At 43.1% G+C, this 20,415-nt stretch overlaps 1 protein-coding gene across 2 annotated transcripts; it reads right to left on the bottom strand.

The window, feature by feature from the left end:
• Positions 1-6,296: 6,296 nt before the first annotated feature.
• Positions 6,297-19,959, bottom strand: rpgrb (retinitis pigmentosa GTPase regulator b). 2 transcript variants are annotated; one of them, XM_086148579.1, is made up of 14 exons: positions 19,852-19,959; positions 19,072-19,197; positions 18,843-18,935; positions 18,680-18,742; positions 18,451-18,609; positions 18,086-18,235; positions 16,658-16,816; positions 16,433-16,588; positions 13,100-13,224; positions 12,395-12,586; positions 11,069-11,240; positions 9,529-9,611; positions 9,391-9,450; positions 6,297-8,305 (listed from the first exon to the last, which is right to left on the bottom strand). In XM_086148579.1, exons 1-14 carry the CDS (start codon positions 19,880-19,882, stop codon positions 6,587-6,589), a joined length of 3,288 nt encoding a protein of 1,095 aa, XP_086004705.1. In that variant the 5' UTR covers positions 19,883-19,959; the 3' UTR covers positions 6,297-6,586. The 2 variants fall into 2 exon arrangements, with proteins under 2 accessions (XP_086004705.1, XP_086004706.1); XM_086148580.1 differs by having other exon boundaries at positions 18,086-18,232; positions 19,852-19,944.
• Between the last annotated feature and the right edge of the window lie 456 nt (positions 19,960-20,415).

Below are 20,415 nucleotides of genomic sequence, written 5' to 3'. Positions count from 1 at the left end.
AAACATGAACTACGAGAGAGGAATGGAATAAATATAATGCATTTGATAAATGCAGAGTGCAGCTCATTTCAGTCTCTCACCAATGGTACAATTTGAGCAATTCTTCTTTTCCTTTAGGCTTTTTGGCAGTAAATCAACCTTCTCCAGTAAACCTTATTCTATGTATCCCCTGCACTTTAAATTCATTCATATTCATATCACCCTTCATACCAGCCCCATCATGTGTTTACACATTACACACTACACACTATGAAAATGCATGTTTTGGATTCACCTGTGTTTCTACACACTTATCAAAAATGAACTACGAGAGAGGAATTGAATCTAAATATAATGCATTATATAAATGCAGAGTGCCGCTTATTTCAGTTACCAATGGTACAATTTGCACAATTCTGTACAATAATTTATTATACCTATATTCACCAATTTATTTATTGACGTTCACAATTTGATGCTGCGCCCCCAAATTTTTTTTAATCTTGATTCTGATAACCTTCATCCTTGTCTGTGGAGGTTCTCAGTCATCCAGGTCATGGTGAATTCTTGTCAGAAACTTGCTGTTGTGGCAACTGGACTTGAATTTATTCACTTGAAAAAGGAAGAAGAGCTCTGAAGAACTGAAAGAGCCTTCCGGAGGAGGGGTGAAGCAATTGAAATGAAGAAATTCAAAAAGTCCAGTTGCCACGACCTGAAGATTCTGACAAGAATTATCGAAGCCAATCGCAGCTGTAATTCACAACAGACGGCTTTTACACCACATGGAAACATAAAAATATTTACTCACTCATTCGTTTCATATAGAAAAATGCAATCTCTTATTCAGACTACATACACAGTCATGAAACGTAACGTAATTATCCATTAAAAATGTACGAGTTCTGTCAACTTCTTGTAGTCAAATATCCATCAGACGACAGCCGCCACTGTTGGAAGTAGAGCTGATAATTCAATAAAATTTTATCTCTCTTTAAAATACAAACTTGTGTACGAACAGTTCAATCTGACATTGAAAAATACAAGTAAATGTAAATAAATTAGATTTTGTGTATCGTCTGAAACTGATATTTTAAAGCTGTCTTCTACATGTCATGTATGTATTTAATGTATGCCTCATAGTATTATAATGCATGCATTACATTTTAACTCATTTTTAACATTTCTAAGCTGCTGAAATAATATTTTTTATTTCTGTGCCCTAAATATACAGTGTGCAAAAAAAATAAAGGGAACACTTAAACAGCACAATGTAAATCCAAGTGTTCTCTTTATTTTTTTAAGCCGTATATTTTTGACCATCTATAAATATCTGCAGAAAATCATATTTCAAGTATTTTAATTTCACATGTCAAGAGATTTCAACATCAAATATCAACATGTTTCCACTTTGAAAGGATTTTGCATGAATAAATGTGCAGGGACACCTTATTTACGACCATCGCTACTCATTTCCTCAGGAATATTTATTTGGCAATGGAACAGACTTGATGGATTTGGTCAAACAAACGTCTTTTCGTTTATTTGACTGGATGGACGCACGTCGGGTTGCGCGGATGCATATCGATCATTTGGCGTTTCTTTGCAGCCGGACTGTAAAATGCATTATAACGGATGTAAATCATGAGTAATTATATAAAAACAAAACTCACTGTGAGGCCAAACATGGCTTGTAATGGAAGTTCAACTCTTTTTAATCCTTTTTCAGATGAATTCAAGATGTTCACGGCGATTCGTTGGTGTTAAATAGATCTTTTAAAAAAAAAAACATCAGAAAGTTTTTATCATCTCGCGTAAATTCTATAAAGCAAACAAGGCTCATGATGGTCCCGTGTGGGGAGTACAAAACTGCAGTCGCGTCACATGAAAAGTGCAAATGTGCTCCGGGACACAATAAATAAGGAAACGCGCATCTTCGAGGTGTAAAACGCACACACACACACACACACACACACACAAACACACACACGTTGAGGCTCAACTTCTGGGCATACTGGTTGAGGCATGTTGGTCAGCTGTAGGTCACTTGTGAAGGGGTGAGGGTTCGTCCCTGGGGTCACAGGATGGCGCAGGCCCCCGAGCGAGTGGCGCCAGCGCCCACCGGAGGAGTCTGGGGCTGGTCTGCGCTGACCGCCTGCTGAGACCGGGACGAGGACAGGCGTCTGAAGAGCGACAGCTGCAACAGAGGGTGAGAATAGTGTGACGGATGGATATGGGGTTTTGGAGGAAGTCGGGACTCCCAAGATGACTGACTGGGTAAAGAGGTGGAGATAGTGGACGACAAGTACCTTGGGGACCCTAAGGTACTTGTAGGAGGAACCCGAGGTGCTTGTAGGAGTCCACATTGGACACAAATAGTCTAAATATGTAGGGGTCTAAAATGGACATACATGTCCAATATGTAGGAGTCCACAATGGACCCCGGGATACTTGAAGTAGTCCACGTTGGACATACATTGTCTAAATATATAGAAGTCTACAATGGACACACATTCCCAATATGTAGGAGTCAACATGGACCCAGAGGTAATTGTAGGAGCCCATATTGGCCACACATTGTCTAAATATGTAGGGGTCTACAATGGACATACATGTCCAATATGTAGGAGTCCACAATGGACCCCGGGATACTTGAAGTAGTCCACATTGGCCACACATTGTCCAAATATTTAGGAGTCTACAATGGACACACATTGTCCAATAAGTAGGAGTCCACATTGGACACACACTTTCTAATATGTAGGAGTCCACAATGGACCCCGAGGTACTTGTGGGAGTCCACATTGGACACAAATTGTCTAAATATGTAAGGGTCTACAATGGACACACATTGTCCAATATGTAGGTGTCCACATTGGACACACACTATCCAATATGTAGGAGTCCACAATGGACCCCGGGATACTTGAAGTAGTCCACATTGGACATACATTGTCTAAATATTTAGGAGTCTACAATGGACACACATTGCCAATATGTAGGAGTCCACATGGATCCAGAGGTAATTGTAGGAGCCCATATTGGCCACACATTGTCTAAATATGTAGGGGTCTACAATGGACATACATGTCCAATATGTAGGAGTCCACAACGGACCCCGGGATACTTGAAGTAGTCCACATTGGACACACATTGTCTAAATATTTAGGAGTCTACAATGGACACACATTGTCCAATAAGTAGGAGTCCACATTGGACACACACTTTCTAATATGTAGGAGTCCACAATGGACCCCGAGGTACTTGTAGGAGTCCACATTGGACACAAATTGTCTAAATATGTAAGGGTCTACAATGGACACACATCGTCCAGTAAGTAGGAGTCCACATTGGACACACGCTATCCAATATGTAGGAGTCCACAATGGACCCAGAAATACTTGTAGTAGTCCACATTGGACATACATTGTCTAAATATGTAAGAGTCTACAATGGACAACCATTGTCCAATATGTAGGAGTCCACATTGGACACAAACTTTCTAATATGTAGGAGTCCACATTGGACACACAACACAGATGCACGCTACAGGAAGCGTCCGAGCAGATGTTCTTCCTGAGAAGAACTGAGGTTGTTTGTCATCTGTAGCTCCTCAAGACGTTCTACCAGTCTATGGCAGCCAACCTTCTCTGCCAATATCTCCACCCATTTAAAGCAGTCGAGTACAAACGTGTCCAAGGAATGCCGGTGTACCTTTTTGACAGGTCCTGATTGGCTGTTGAAGTTGCTGGTGTCCTCCGTCTCATTGACCGGCTGGTCGGCGGGAGGGTCGGGCTGCTCACTGATATCTGTTCCTTTGGAAAAAAAAATCTGTGGAATTCAAGTTCTTCTGATATTTTCTTTCAAAGCGACGCTGTCGGAGGTGCTTTTACCTCCCTGCTCGCCGTCGGGGACACTCTCCTCCTTCAGCTCCTTTGCTTTCTGGAAGAATTCACACTTTCAGGTGAGAAGAGGCCGAGCACACGGACGGGGAGTGTCAGTCGGGAACCGAATATTTACAGCCTCATCTGGCGAATCCCCGGTTTGCTCATCCGGACTCGATGATGACGGCTCCTCCTCTTCATCTTCTTCTTTCTCGTCCTCATCCTCGTCCTCCTCTGCTTCTCTGGCTCTAGTCTCACCGGCTTCAGCACTAAAATCCTGAAATTAAAGAGTTACAGTAAAAACACAGTTTCAACCTTTTTTCCCCAAAAGCACCTCGGCTATAAGTTGGAAAAAATCCAAATATCTAGCAAAAGAAATCAACTTTTCAATAAAATATCCTTCTATTTACAGTGTTTAACTAAAAGCTAGGTTTTTTTTTTGTACTGGAGGAAAATGAAAGGGGGGATGGAGACACAAAGAACTACGCTGCTCCTCTGAAGATGCTGCAGATATTCGGGGGAACTCCTCCACGTAGGGATGGTGCAGGGGTGGAGGCCGGGTTTGGGGGGCCGAGGCCATCGGTTGACTGGGAGAAGGAAAAGAAAAAAAATCCCACCTGCTCAAGGAAAGCGACCAATCAAAAGATGGGGGACGGCGGGCTCATCCTGCCGCATCAGTGTTGGGGTTCCAAACTTTTTGCAAAGAGGGCCGCACATTCGGCCTGACATTCTTTGAGGAATCTTTTGTCGCAGGCTAACAACAAAAAGTCAAATAGTTCCTTTTGCCTCTCAATGCCAGATGAAACATCTTCAAGGGAAACCTTAACAAACTCTCACTTCTTCTCAGGACAAATTTTCTCCACCATTTTTCCCCCCGCAGTCTTAAACAAATTCACCGTCAGCGTTGCTGCTTCGTAGCTTGCCTCTGTTGCGCTTCTGTGCCGTCAAAACAGCTTCAATTTTCCGCCACGTCCGTTCCCAGTTAGCCCGATGTAGTTAGCATGTTGCGTGGTCAACAGTGCTGGCGGCCGTATGTTAGTGATTTTATAACACTCTCTGTTCATCCAGTTGCACTGGCTACCAGTAGCTGCCAGGATCAAGCACAAGGTCCTGACCCTGGCATTCAAAACCACCTCAGGAACAGGTCCAGCATATCTGAACCAAATGATAAGACCTTATGTTCCCGGCAGAGAGCTGCGTTCCTCTAATACAAACCTACTAGCAGTACCTTCTGCTCGCTCTAAGCGATCTCAGGCAAAACTGGTCTCAGTTCTACTACCTCAGTGGTGGAACAAACTCCCAGAAGCCACAAGACTAGCATCATCTCCCTCAACCTTCAAGAAACAGGTAAAAACGTTTCTCTTTCAGGACTTTTTACTGCGCTGATGCCCCAGATCAGGTTTGGCAGCAAGTTAGGCTATGCAGAAAAAAAAAAAAAAAAAACCTCACTAACTGCTAACTGTTCTGTATATTTCCTGTGCATCTTGTATTTGCAAGTGTATTTGCAGTCCCTATGTCCTCTATTGTAAGTCGCTTTGGATAAAAGCGTCTGCCAAATGCAATGTAATGTAATGTAAGAACACAGGCTGCGGTCCGATGTAAATTTGAATACGGGCCACAATTGGCCCGCGAGCCGGACTTTGGACATGCCTGCAATAGACCTTCTGGCTTATTCTCCGCCTAAATTATGGACTGGACGGAGCGTAAACAAGTACTTTTCTTCCACTTGGACTTCCTCCGGAGAAAACGCACATTTGAAGTATTTCGCTACCTCGCATGCACCGGGATGTTTACGATCGAACAGACCGGCGTGCCTAGAAATAATCAATACTTTGAAAATGATTTATCATATTTATCAGTCATTACACTTCATAAGACATGAAGTCAGCTGGCGGAAAAGAGATGATGGGCTTTATTAAAATAGAAAATAAATAAGAAAGCAATGCAAAAAAAAATAATATTCTATTAAAATAGAAAATAAATACATAAATAAAAAAACAGCACACAAAATAAATAATAAAAAAAATTCTATTTGCGACATGATGAGTGTCGGCCAGCAGACAACTGTTTTCATAAAAGAATAAATAGAGGTTTGAAAAAAAAATGTTCTTTCTAAAAATGGTAAAAATCATGTTATAATGTCAAAATATTAATATGACATGATATATCTAACAACAGGCGCAAAAAAAAAAGGAGGGAATCAATCACATGATCACTCCCTTTAAAAATGGCACCACAAAAACATTAACGTTAAAAAAGAAGTTTACAATATTTTGAACACAAATCTCTGGTAAACATTTGAGGAAGAGCCCATGTTTGCTTGAAAATGTCATGCGAGAAGTTTTTTTGTGCTACATGAAGAATAAATTATCTTTATTTTTGGAGCATTTTTGGTGTGCAGGTTTTTTTTTTCAAACCTCTATTCAGTCGACTTTTTTTTTTCTTGATTTTTTTTTTTTTCTAGCTCTTTATAAAAGAATAGCACAATCTTGCATGCCATGAGAGAAAAGTTGGGGGCGTTGGGGGGTTTTTGGGGGTCCAATGCGCTCAAGCAATGAAGCCGGGAAACAGAAAGGCATCGCGTTTCCACACACAGATTCCCCGTGTGTGTGTGTGTGTGTGTGTGTGTGCGCGACAGAGACGGTGCTAGCCGCTAAAGTTAGCATCCAATAGCTGCCACTAGCGCTTAGCGTGTTAGCTTGGACATGCAGCCTCCTCCCCGTCTTCTACTTCAGGTTGAGGTACTGAGGTAGAACGTCGTCCCAGAACTCCTCCGACTCCCCGGCTGCGTGACCTTTGACCCCCGAGGGTTTGCTGCGGGTGACGGTCCGCCTCCTCAATTTTTTCTTCTTGTCCTCCTCTTCTTCATCACTCTCTCCTGTCGCCTCGTCATCGCTTGTGTTTTCCTCTTCCTCGCCGTCTGGTTCGTCACTGTCCGCTTCCTCCTCTTCCTCCTCTTCTTCTTCTTCTTCTTCTTCTTCTTCTTCTTCTTCCTCCTCCTTTACTTCTTCTTCTTCTTCTTCATCTGCCTGTTCTTCACTCTCTTCATCGGCAATCTCCTCTTCTTCTCCCTGCTCTTCCTCTTCCTCCTCCTCCTCCTCTTCTTCTTCTTCTTCTTCTTCTTCTTCCTCCTCCTCCTCTTCCTCCTCCGTCTGCTCCACACTTTCATTCATCTCCTTCTCCTCCTCTTCATCCCCTTCAGTTAGATCCTCCCTTCCGTCAGCGCTGTCCTCCTCTTCCTCCTGGTGGCTCGTCTCCGTTTGCTCCTCCTTCCCTTCTTCTTCTTCTTCTTCTCCTTCTTCTTCTCTCTCCATTTCTTCTTCCTCCTCTTCCTCACCCCCAGAATCTTCCTCTTCGCCGCCCTCCTCCTCCTCCTCGTCCTCGCCACCTCCCTCTCTGCTCTCCGTCTCTTCATCTTCACCTTCACTCCCCGCCGTCCCACTGGTCTTCTCCCCTTCTTCCTCGACCATCTCGCCGTCCTGATCCACACCGGTTCCCTCCTCGTCTTCATCGGTTGCCGTTTTATCGTCCGGTTGAAGAGTGTCGCTGTCGTCGTCCTCCTCTTCTTCTTCCTCTTCCTCTTCCGTGACTTTATCGGAACTCTTGCTGACCTTCTCCTCTTCCTCGCTAGCATCAGCACCTGTGCTCTGCTCCTCCTCTTCTTCTTCTTCTTCTTCTTCTTCTTCTTCCTCTTCCTGTTTGTCGGACGTAGAGCTGGTCCTGGGGTCTCCTTCCTCCTGGCTCTCCTGGCAGGAGTCTCTGGACTCCCCGTCTTCGCTCGCTTCGCCCGCCGTGTTCCCGCGGCTGCTCTCCGAAAGCGACGGCGCACTGAAGCGCCTCACCGCCGTCGCCTCCCGGATTAACGCCGACCCGACGGCGAGAGAGGCGGCTCCCGCCAGCAGCCGGCGGCGGCGGCGGCCCGACGCCTCCTCCTGCTCCGAAACTTCCCGAGACTGAACCTCTTTCCTGTTTCTCTCGTTCTTTGCTTTTCTGTCCTGCGAGCCCAGGGCGTCGCTCAGATCCAGTACCGCCGCCTCCGATTGGCCGGGGAAGCCGGCGCCGGCACGCCGACTCTTAACGACGATGGGTTGGTTTTTGGCGAGCCCGTCGGCGAACGCCGTCTTTTTAACAACCGGCCTCTTGGACTCGGGCTCCTTCCCGCTTGCCGCCTCGATCAGCCGGCTTTTCTTTTTGGCCGGCGTGAAGCGCTGCTTGGCTAGTTTGGCGTGGTTCCTCCCGGGCTTCTCCGAGACCAGGATCCGGTTCTCTTTGTTCTCCGTCCGAGGGACGCGGGGGGTTTGGGTTTGCGGCGCCCGGCCGAAGGCTTCGTCCTCGCTCCCGTGAGACGAGGAGGTGGACGTGAAAGCGCTCCGTTTTGAGAGCTTTCGCTCTTTAACGGTCTTTTCTTTGTGGCCTTTGAACGCCTCGACGTTCTTACCCGTCTTCTACGGCCGGCGGTGGAACAGAGGCATGCATGACAGGCGGGGACACATGCAGAGAGTCGAGACAGGAGAAAATAATTAGAGACGAGTGACAGAAAAAGCCCGTCGGGTCATAAAACACTTCCTGTTTCGGTCCCATTTCAGTATTTTAACCGCCAATCGTCGTGGGGCGGGTTTGAGCCAATCAGAAATGCTTATTATTACTTCAAATATGTACGATTACGCACTTGAATCTTTCTTTGACATGTGTTTGGTGGTGTTTGGATGCTACCATCCGATTAGATTATATTTCTGTGGCTCTGATTGGTCGCTCCACTGAGCTCGCCATCTCTATATCACTTTATAGCCTTGACTTCGACACTTTATAGTTTTATTTGTATTCCTTATTCTCCCTCCTTCCTACTATTATTCATTATTGTTATGTTTTACTTGAAACTCTAGCACAACAATTTCCTTCGGGATAAATAAAGTTGTTCTTATTCTTATTCTTGTGATTGGTCGTTCTTTTAAATACCGTAATGCCATTTTAGCTAATTGTGCCGGATTTGGAGTCAACCAAGGAAAGGGCAGCACAGTTGCCATGGAGATTTGCTCCCGTTAATGCCAAGAGTCATTTACGTTTTAGAGGAATCATTGATATCCCACGGAAGGCGATCAATAAAAAAAAAAAAAGACATCGATTGATCGGCGATGATGACGACGGGTGGATGTCGACGAACAGCTGGTGAGGAAAGAGCTTTCTGACCCGACGCACTCAAAACCCAAACAACAGAGACGAAGGCGTGACCGAGCTCACGGCGGCGAATGCGTGTTGTAATCCATTAGAGTACTCGATTACTTTTGCTGTTGCCAGGGGGAAACGTTCAAATAACATTCACATGTTTAGATATTAAGATTTTACTGTTTTTTGTTTTTTTTTTTTAATTGAGCTGTCGGAAATCCGGTTACCATGGCAACCCCATCGAGATCCAGGTGTTTTTTTTTTGTTTTTTGTCCTCTTAGCGACGTGAAAGTACTCGAATGCGTCACAACATGCGGTTTAAAGATATCAGGAGCGTCCGGGGCGAGATGACGGAAACGGCAGGTACCTTCTGAACAGGCGATAACGTGAGGCTTTGGTCAGATGGGTCCGTGGTCATCACGTGCGTCTGACGGGAGGAAACGCAACGCCGCGTCAGCAGGGCGGTAAAGCAATGCTTTCTGTCGGCGCCGGTCGTCTTTCTCACCATGTTGAGGAAGTCGGTGGTTTCTCCCAGGCCTCGGACGCTGTCGGCATCCGTCAGGCTCTCGCTGTCGGCCCCTTCCTGCTCTGGCCCGGAACATAAGAGCACAGCGGCGTGGTCGCCGTGACAACAGAGGACCGTCACGGAATGCAGACACACAAAATATGATGTTAATAATATTTGCGACAGCGGTTTTAGTTGGTATAGAACTGGCAGCGTCCTGAAAAATTTTCAGGATATTTACATTATATATATATACACTGCTCAAAAAAATAAAGGGAACACTTAAAAAACACATCCTAGATCTAAATGAATGAAATATTCTTATGAAATACTTTGCTCTTTACACAGTTGAATGTGCTGACAACAAAATCGCACAAAAATGATCCATGGAAATCAATTGTATCAACCCATGGAGGTCTGGATTAGGAATCACACTCAAAATTAAAGTGTAAAAACAAACTCCAGGCTGATCCAACTTTGATGTAATGTCCTTAAAACAAGTCCAAATGAATCTGTGTTGCTTCCTGAGTGGACACTATGATTTCACACAAGTGGGATTGACTTGGAGTTACATTGTGTTGTTCAAGTGTTCCCTTCATTTTTTTGAGCAGTATATTTTATGTATTATTGTATTATATATATTACAAATTATCATATCTATATTATATATATATTTGGAGTCTTGGGTCCACATTTTTTTTCAACATCTGCTTTCATTGTTTTAAATTAAATTTTCTATCATCAGTTTGAGTTTTTTTTTCCCCTCAGGTTTTATTTTTGTGAGTTTTCAGTCGACTTCTCGATCCTTGTAGGCCCTTTTTTGTACGTTTTCAGGTTTTAATTTTCCTAATCTCGGATTACTTCTTCCTAAATTTCATACAATTTCTTACCTTTTTCTAAATACTCTCTTTGTTTAATTGAAAAGCAACTTATTTCAACATTTTTCAGATTTTTTTTTTCATCATTTCTCATTTAGGTTCAGCATTTTTGGAGGATACACTGGTAAATACTGGCAAACATTCACAAACAGAATACTTTATTAATCCCCAAGGGGGAAACAGCTTTTTGTTGAAAGAAGAGTCAAAATCGAATATATAAAAATACAGGACAAAATAGCGAATAAAAGAATAAAATGGAAAAAAATGGTAAACATCAAAATAAATAAATAAAAAATAAAGTTGAAGGTATGTAAAAATATATGTGAGGTATATACATGTGTATTTACAAGTACAACGATATGATTACATGTAGAAATATATGTGTATAATCAGAGTTATTGCACGGAAGACAATGGAACTATGACACATATGGAGAATGATTGCATTCAGGTCATCGTATCAATCGCTCAGCCGTATTCTGTTTTAAATCATGTCAAGAACTGCGAAAATGTATTTTTGGAAGATCCGGGTCAAACTGAGGTCAAGTCCGGATCCGCCAAAGCAAACCGGGGAAAAAAAGTAAACAAACGTGGCGCCCTCTAGTGGTTTGGAGCGGCATTACGCCTCAGACTGCAGATGGATGGCGGTGCTGAGGTATTTACCCTGGTTTGACGGCACGGCGTGGCCGTTGAGCACCTTCCTGTGGACGAGCTCGCGAGGAGGCAGCCTGGGAGGCACCGGCAGGCTGGAGACGGCGCCCGGAGGCCGGAGAGCGCCGGGCGTCATGGAAGGCAGCGTGCGGAACATGGCACCAAACTGGTCGGGAGAACGCTCCTTCAGGGGAACGGATGGGAAAGATCTCAGTCGGCAGGAGGATGTTTTTCGTTTTTAATAACGCACACGTACGTATGGCTCTTTTTGAAAGAAAGTGCAACCTAAAGAGTAATTGGAGGAACGTAAACAGAGGCAATGAAATGAAAATAAGATCGGTTTACATGAAATCAGGGGACATTAAAATCCACTTTCTTTGATTTTAATTCTAAGTCAATTCTCATTTTTATTTTTATTCTATATACTTGTTTCATGTTGTTCAGGTCTTTTTTGAAATTTAATTATAACTGTTACACTGCTGTGACAAAGGAATTTCCCCTATGGGGATCAATAAAGTTTATCTTCTCTTATTTATCATGTCTGTGGAGGTCCTCGGTCATCCAGGTCATGGTGAATTATTGAAAGTTATGATAAAACGAAAATTGCCTGCTATTTCGCATTAAAGACAGAATAAAAAAATTAGAAAAATACATACTGCTCAAAAAAATAAAGGGAACACTTGAACAACACAATGTAACTCCAAGTCAATCCCACTTGTGTGAAATCATAGTGTCCACTCAGGAAGCAACACAGATTCATTTGGACTTGTTTTAAGGACATTACATCAAAGTTGGATCAGCCTGGAGTTTGTTTTTACACTTTAATTTGGAGTGTGATTCCTAATCCAGACCTCCACGGGTTGATACGATTGATTTCCATGGATCATTTTTGTGTGATTTTGTTGTCAGCACATTCAACTGTGTAAAGAGCAAAGTATTTCATAAGAATGTTTCATTCATTTAGATCTAAGATGTGTTTTTTAAGTGTTCCCTTTATTTTTTTGAGCAGTGTATATATATATTTATATAACAAATTACTTCTTGTCGCAACGATTGGACTTGAACTTCTTCACTTGAGGACGTTTCAGGCTTCGTCCCAGAAGCTCCTTCAGTGAAATTCAAATCCAGTTGCCACGACAAGAAGATTTCGACATTTGTTATATATATATATTTTTTTATCTTAATTTTATTCTGTGTTTAATGTGAAACAACAGGCACTTTGATCATATCAGATGAACAAATAAGCCTCAAGCTCAGCCAAGAGAACAAATAAATTGATAAATAAACAACTACATAAAGTCCATTATTATGAATATGACTCTGCACAGCGACACCCACCCTCTCCCTCCGGCGGACCCGAGCGGAGAGGCTCCTCTGCAGGGTGGAGGTGTTTCCCGTCTGGCCCAGCAGCTCCACGTACGGCCTCTCCAGGAAGTCCTCCGTCACGTCTTCCTCCTCCAGCGTCACGGCGTCGCAGTTCTGGTCGCGGGGTTGAGCCAAAACCACCATGTGGCAACCGCCGCAAACTGCCTGCAGGATGCATGCGTGCCCACACACACACACACACACACACACACACACATGCATTAATTCTACATCATGTCATTTTAAACTTCCCATCAGTATCAATCAACAACTCTCTAAGATTAAGCTATCATATATTTTTCAATAAATGTTAGGAATAAAAAAAAAAGAAAAGAAAGCTGTGATGGAAGCGATCAAACAAAATAAAAATAGGAGCGGGGAAAATATTATCATGATATTATAATCATGGAAGTAACATTTCTATGTTTCCAATGTCATAAATACCGATATAAATAACAACACTAATCCTAACATTATTAACAGTTACGGTACTTCAGTATAACTACTACTACTACTATATAACACAATCCAAATAGTGACGGCAGACCATAAAAGAAACACAATTATTTATATTAGATAGTTTTTCTAAATACCTTTAAATTGCATTAAATGTATAATGATCTCCTTCTAAGATGAACAAATACACATTAAAATTAAAAAAGGACAGAATCCACTCACGGCCTGAACGTTGAACTGGAGGAATCGATGGCACAGAGTAGGCTTGAACTGGTTGGTGAAGTTTTCCTCCCCCAGGCCCAGTTTCCCGTGTCGGCCGTCGCCAAACGTGTAGATCAGACCGCCGTCTGGAGCCGGAGCACCAAAAACACGGGTCAGTTTGATTGGCGGCGGCAGAACACTGGAAACGTGGCTGAACGTTACAGACAACCATGTGAGGAGTTTCCAAATCTAAAACAAAATGATAACATTTCTACAAAATACCAAGAGAACTATATGTCTACCGGTGAGGTGCAGTCAGGGGAGGCAGGAGAGGCCGTGCCTCATTGGCCAATTTTTTGGAAGAAAAAAATGTCAAATAAAAAAAAAGAAAGATTTAAGAATAAGAACAACTTTATTTATCCCGGAGGAAATTGTTGTGCCAGAGTTTCAAGTAAAACATAACAATAATAAATAATAGTAGGAAATTGTATAAACAGTAAAAAAAAAAATAAGGGGGGCGGGAGGATAAGAAATACAAATAAAACTATAAAGTGTCAAAGTCAAGGCAATAAAATGTTTTAAGGTCTTAAATGGCTGTATCTATCAGTGACTTGCACCGTAAAAATATTTTTCATTTAACTTTACCAGTTTTAAATTTTCACATTTACTGTTCAAATACTGCTAAGAGATGTGCGGTGAGGCTGCCGACTGCTGAGCCTCAATGTAGATTGCACAACGACGGCTGACTGCTAGCATGCTGTGCACTAAGACCATATTACTGTCTTTCTGTATGTCACTATTTAAAATGTTGAAACACTTTTGCTTGATGAACTACATTTCCAATGCAGTGTTTTTTTGTCAGTGAGTTATTACTTTCTTGTGCTGAGCGATCATAAAACGGCTTCGAAGAGCCACTACGTGAGGCACGCAGTTCTCCTGCCTCACGGTAGGCGTGCCTACCTAAGTTTGATTTTATTTATGAATTGTCAGATCACAACACAGTTGTGTGATGACGCTTTCAACGCTTTCGGAAACCCAACACCCCCCTGTCAGAAAGCACTTGGTAACAGCGTTGAGGAATCACTGCCTGCAGAAACCTTGGAAAGATACCAGCTCAATGCAGACGACCCTACAGTAGCATCACTGGGAGCTAGCCTAGCGCTAAATATAAGCGTTCTCAATAAGGGAAGGTTTTAAAGAGATTGGAAGAGTTGGACTGCAAGGACCCTAATTTTTCTTGCTCCAGAAAATTGGAAAAGGGTTCAAACTAACCCAGAAATGACGCTATTGTTGTATTGTTGTGTTATCATCAAAAAGACAAAGGAAATCATTGCGGACTTCTGCAAAAACAAACCCAGAAACCAAAGACCTCTCTCTCCACAGATGGTGGAGAGGGTCAGCAGTTTTATTAAGTTCTTGGGAGTGACAACCACACATCTCCTCAAGGCCCAACAGTGCCTCTTCTACCTGAGGAAGCTGAGGAGCAACCACATCCCCAGACCTCTGCTGGGGAACTTTTACACCCGTGCCATCAGCAGTGTTCTGATGTTTGGGTTCCTGGTGTGCTTTTCAAGCTCCGCAAACGTGGACTAGCAAGGACGGTAAATCACTCCAAGAGATTAGTACCATCTACACCACACGCTGTCTAAAGAGAGCGCAGAACATCCTGCGTGGCCGACACCGTCCAGCTCATCACCTTCTGCCCTCAGGTAGAAGGTGTGGTTCCATACAGGCCTGGACAAAAAGATCCACAAACAGCCTGTTTCCTCAGGCCAGAATCAGAATCAGAAAAACTTTATTTGTCCCTGAGGGGCGACTGGAGAGTCAAAGTTGTGAACATGTGAACAGTAAGAGTAAAGCTAAAAATAAAGTAATAGAAATTAAAAAGAAAAAAAAGAGAATACTATATATTTATGGATAGATTTACAGTGATCCCTCGCTATAGCGCGGTTTAGTTTTCACTGTTTGGCTATTTCACAGATTTGCATCGTGCATTGTGTTCTGCATTCTGATTGGCTAAAAAGTCACTCCGCTTCTTCTCTGTGCGTCAATAACGTTGCAGTTTAATATGTACACGTACGTAAAACAGCTTGACAAATTTACATGACGTACGTGCAAATTCTCTCGCAATTTCGAGTTTCTCTAAAACCCATGATGTTGACAAAACACTCTGGAGCGACAAAAGGGCCCAAAAGGCAGCGGAAGATGCTATCTATGGCAGATAAAGTTAAACTTCTGGACATGCTAAGGGAAGGTAAAAGCTATGCGGCTGTAGGTCGGCATTACGGAATGAACGAATCTTCCGTTCGTTCCATAAAGAAGGAAGAAAAAAACATAAGGACGACAGCAGCAATAAGTTTTAATAAGGATGCAAAAAGGGTTGCAACTGTCCGCAATTTTTTATTCATCATCATTTTTAATTTTCTCCCGTTTAATCCAATTACTCGGGTCGCGGTGGGCGGAGCTAATCTCCGTAATTTGAAGCCTTCTGTTCACATTGATGATTAAAATTATTATTTGACAGTACAGTACAGAAGTTATTTGTTGAAAAAAACGTTTCTAAAGTACAGTACTTTTATTTGTGAAACAATAATTGAGCCTGTAAAATGGTTTGTTCTTTCTTTTCAATGTATAATAGAGTATTTAATTGTATAATAATTGTAAAAAAAAAAAAAAATATAGGTTTCTACTTCACGGATTTTGCCTATCAGGGTTCTTTTTGAAACGTAACCCCCGCGAAAAACAAGGGTTTACTGTATATAAAAACTGTTTAAAAGTTTACACTGGGTCGGTTTTCTGGGGTTATTTATGGGGAGTGGGAGCTTATATATACTGGGAACACTTGAACAACACAATGTAACTCCAAGTCAATCCCACTTGTGTGAAATCATAGTGTCCACTCAGGAAGCAACACAGATTCATTTGGACTTGTTTTAAGGACATTACATCAAAGTTGGATCAGCCTGGAGTTTGTTTTTACACTTTAATTTGGAGTGTGATTCCTCATCCAGACCTCCACGGGTTGATACAATTGATTTCCATGGATCATTTTTGTGTGATTTTGTTGTCAGCACATTCAACTGTGTAAAGAGCAAAGTATTTCATAAAAATATTTCATTCATTTAGATCTAGGATGTGTTTTTTAAGTGTTCCCTTTATTTTTTTGAGCAGTGTACATCTATGGTCAAAGCACTGGTGGCGCTCAAGTTAGATGATACCATAGCACCTTAATTCAGGAAGCAAACTACTCCATACATAATTTCATTCCAAAAACAAAAAGCTGCAAGAAAAGACAAACCATAAATGTCAAATACGTCCGCGGTTCAGGTTTCCTCCTGAAGACAGATGGCTCACCTGTGACGACGGCGGTGTGGTTTTCGCCGCAGGCCACCTGGCGGACGCGGCCCTTCTTGAAGTACTCGACGTGGCGCGGCACGGGCGACTCGAAGGTGAAGGTCCCGTGTCCGAGCTGCCCGAATTGCCCGAGGCCGAAGGTGAACACGTCGTCCTCTGGGAGGCAAAGACGAGGCGTTGGCGGACGGCGGCGCGCTGAAATCCCCCCCCCTCCGAGTCACTCACCTGTGAGCGCCACTGTGTGCCCGCCGCCGCACGCCACCCGGGTCACCGGTTCCGTGATGGTCCTCACCGGCTGGGGGACTCGGTGGCGGGCCAGCTGGTCAGTGCTCAGACCCAGCTTGCCGCTGTCGCGCTCGCCGAACGTGAACAACGCGCCGTCCGCTGGGAACCACAGAGGACATCCTTCACCGGTCGTTTTTTTTTTTTCTCATTTAAAACAGAATTGTTAATTCATTTCAATGGCTGGCTTCCTGCTGATTTATACATCGTTTATCAAGGACTGTTTCTTTAAAATGAATCTCCCTGTACCGACAATTTCATACATTATCTGATACATCAATTTTTGTAGTTACTGCTAACAGCTAAGACAATTTATATTTCATTATATTTCTTATTCTTCCTCCTTTCCACTATTATCTATTACTGTTATGTTTTTACTTGAAACTCTGGCACAACAATTTCCTTTGGGATAAATAAAGTTGTTCTCATCTCATCTCATCTCATACATCATTTCCCACATCATACCCTATTTTCACGACTATAAGACGCACGTAAAACTATTAGATTTTCTTCAAAATGTGCGGCGTGCCCTATAGTGCAGTGCGCCCTGTGTTTGTTGTTGTTGTTGTAAGGTGGACGTAGTAGAGACCACCATGAGAAGGTTAAAGCGTGGGCGTTGATTGTATATAAAAGAACATGTATGTGCGTAATGCAGAACATCGTTGTTTTAACAACCCTGAAAACATGGCCAACAATCACATCCAGCCACGTCACCAACATGGACGAGGTGCCGCTAGCTTAAGACATCCCGGTGAGTCACTGTGGAGAAGAAGGGGACCGGCATGGTAGCGAGACGCACAACGGAGTACGAAAAGTCTTCTTGGAGACCATGGTTTCACTAAGAGTGGAAGGCAGTTACGCCACAATTTCCAAACGGATTTGTAGCTGCTCGGGCTGACGTGTCTTCTGACATTGTTGTTCCAGCTTTCGCAAAAGCCGGCATCATTTCCGAGGCAAGCGACTCTGACGGTGAAGAAAGTGAACCTGGCATGTTTGATGGAGATTTAGCGCAACTGTTCAAATCAGAAACAGGATGAGGACTTCCATGGGTTCGATTGATGACGATTACCGGTAAAAAAAATATGAATACCAAACTCAGTTTTGCTCCTGCTCTATTTTTAAATACGCACACTTGTATGCTTGTGTGTGTGTTGTTGTTGTAAGGCGGACGTAGTAGAGGACACCATGAGAACGTTAAAGGGCGAAGTGTGGGCGTGGATTGTATATAAAACCGCGCCTTATAATCAGGTGCGCCTTATAATCAGGTGCGCCTTATGTGTGTGTTAAATACAGTGATGGCACACTGCGCCTTTTAGCTCGGTTCACCTTATGGTCGTGAAAATACGGTAGTTAAGGACATGGAAGACTCACCCGTCACAAGGGCCGAGTGGTAATACCCGCAGGACACCCAGGCGACGGGCCGACCCACGCTGACCTCCCGAGGCGAGGCGGCGTGGCTCTCCTTCCCGAGGCCCACCTGACCCTCCGTGTTGTCGCCCCACATGAACAGCTTGCCGCCTTCTACAAACACATATTACCTCCGATGATTTCGGTCTTTGCGTTCAGTCACATGCGCAAATTTGACAAGCCCTATCATTTCTGTTTACGAAACAATAAATCCACGCTTCGATTATTCTATTGCCACAAAGATAACTCAGAGAAACAAAGATATAACTCCACTCTTATTAAGCGGATACTGATCACAGATCGTGGCGTGAACAATAAAAGTTTCTCACCAGTGAGGGCAGCGGAGGTGTTGGAGCCGGCGGCGAGCATCTTGATCGGCCCGACAGAATCAAAGAACGGCAGCCGCTGGAAGGCGGTCCTCTCGTCGCAGTCGCCAAGGCCCAGCTGACCCTCGCTGTTCCCGCCGGTCGCGTACACGTTTCCGCGAGCTAAAAACGCAAACAACTCAGAAACAGTTCAATTTAAACGGGATTAAAAACGACGGACCCAGAGGCTGACCCGTGGAGATGAGGGTGTGGTTTCTTCCGCAGGCCACAAGCTGCACTTTCTCACTCTTGAGAGCTGAAATGGCAACAAAACAACATATTAGCTACAAGTCTGTCACTCCAGATAGCATGAAGTTGCCGCTGCAGCCACAGTCGCTGGCAGAGGAAGCTCTGACCTTTGACACAAGTGGGTTTGTTGACCGTCAGCTTGGATCCAAGACCCAGCTGACCCCAGTTGTTGCTGCCAAACACGAAGAGCTTCCCATTTTCTACAGAGGTAAACACAGCGAGCGCAGAATTCTCTTAATATAAAGGTTAAAATGATCCAAGAGACTTACTTTGTTATCTAGTCTGGAACAGATAAGTCGCTCCAACACTTTAATTAAATAGTGTGGTAGGTCTAACCTGTTATTAAGGCGGTGTGTTCATCCCCACAGGCTATCTTGCGGGGGACGTCGTGCTTCAGCCAGAATTTACTCGGGATGTTATCGGCGAATTTGCTCTTTCCAAAAGTGAACACCGCTCCCGATTCTGTGGGAGAGGAGCACACGCAGGGAAAGGAGAGGGGTTGCTGCGTTCACGCTTCCCCACACATAGCGAGAAAAACTAAACATCATGAGGTGAGCTGTTTGCAGAAATAAGTGTTCTACAAGAATAGGCACATTTATGGCTTCGTGCAAGTCATTTATAGTCAAATAAATCAAATAATGCCCTGTGTTTTTAGTATATTTCTTTGGACATTAAACCTGGCCTGTCATGACAATATGACACATCTCAAAAACCTTATGACAGTGTGGCATAAATATTTTATACAATTATGTGAAAAATATAACAATCGTGATGCAAACTTCCCAAGTTTTGTCATCAAATGAATTCCACACTTCAACGTGACATTTCACAAAAGATTTCACGGAGAGGTAGCGGCAGAAAAGGGTAAATATGTTGAAAGAAAGCAAAATAGACCTGGACCTCATGTAGGCATTTACATCATGTAGGCCGAACATTGATTTAATCTGAATAATAACCAACGTGTAGCGTTTTATTATCCGTTGACCGGCGAGCTGCAGTCCAAGCTAATACCGAGCCTAAATTAGCCAAACAGTGGCTAGCTAGCGCTAAAGGTCCCGATCCGTTTGTTTATAGACACGGTAAGGAGGTAAGTATAAAATAATAATCCCGACTCACCTGGTATCTCGTCCTCCGCCTCCCCCGCCATTTTTGCGGGATTTTAATCCGATTTGCTCGGTGTCGTGGGCGTGCTGCTGCCCCTCTCCAGCGCAACCCCGACAACCCGGAAGTAAACAAACCATCTCCTAGGTTACGGCGAGATCACGTGACCCTTAAAGGAACTCCAGTTTTGTTTAGTTTTTTGTTATTGTCTCTGAGTCGGGTTTTTTCCCTATCATTATTTTTTTTTTCTATTAATGCATAATAAATCATTATTCTATTAATTCGTCAAATATAACGATAAGCTATTATATTTAGATTTTTCTCTGATATTGTATGTTGACAAGCCTACCAATAAAAAAAACACCATAAGATTGTTATAATTATAAGTTATAATTTCAACGAAAAAAAGACCCAAACAACATGAAAATCACAAGAACTGCTTAAAGTGACACCAAAATAAAAGTAAAGGAAAGTCAGAAAAAAAAGGATATAGAATAAAAATAAACATGAGAATGAATTATAATTAAGAAATTTGAGCTTCCCTTCAAAGAAGGTCGATTTCAATGACATCACCTCTCT

Source organism: Fistularia commersonii, chromosome 6 (genome assembly GCF_037954325.1).
Source record: "Fistularia commersonii isolate RoL2024-O1a breed Wild chromosome 6, RoL_Fcom_v1.0, whole genome shotgun sequence".
Taxonomy (NCBI): Eukaryota; Metazoa; Chordata; class Actinopteri; order Syngnathiformes; family Fistulariidae; genus Fistularia; species Fistularia commersonii.
Note: the sequence above shows the minus strand (reverse complement) of the source record. Positions and strands in the feature narration are given on the sequence as shown.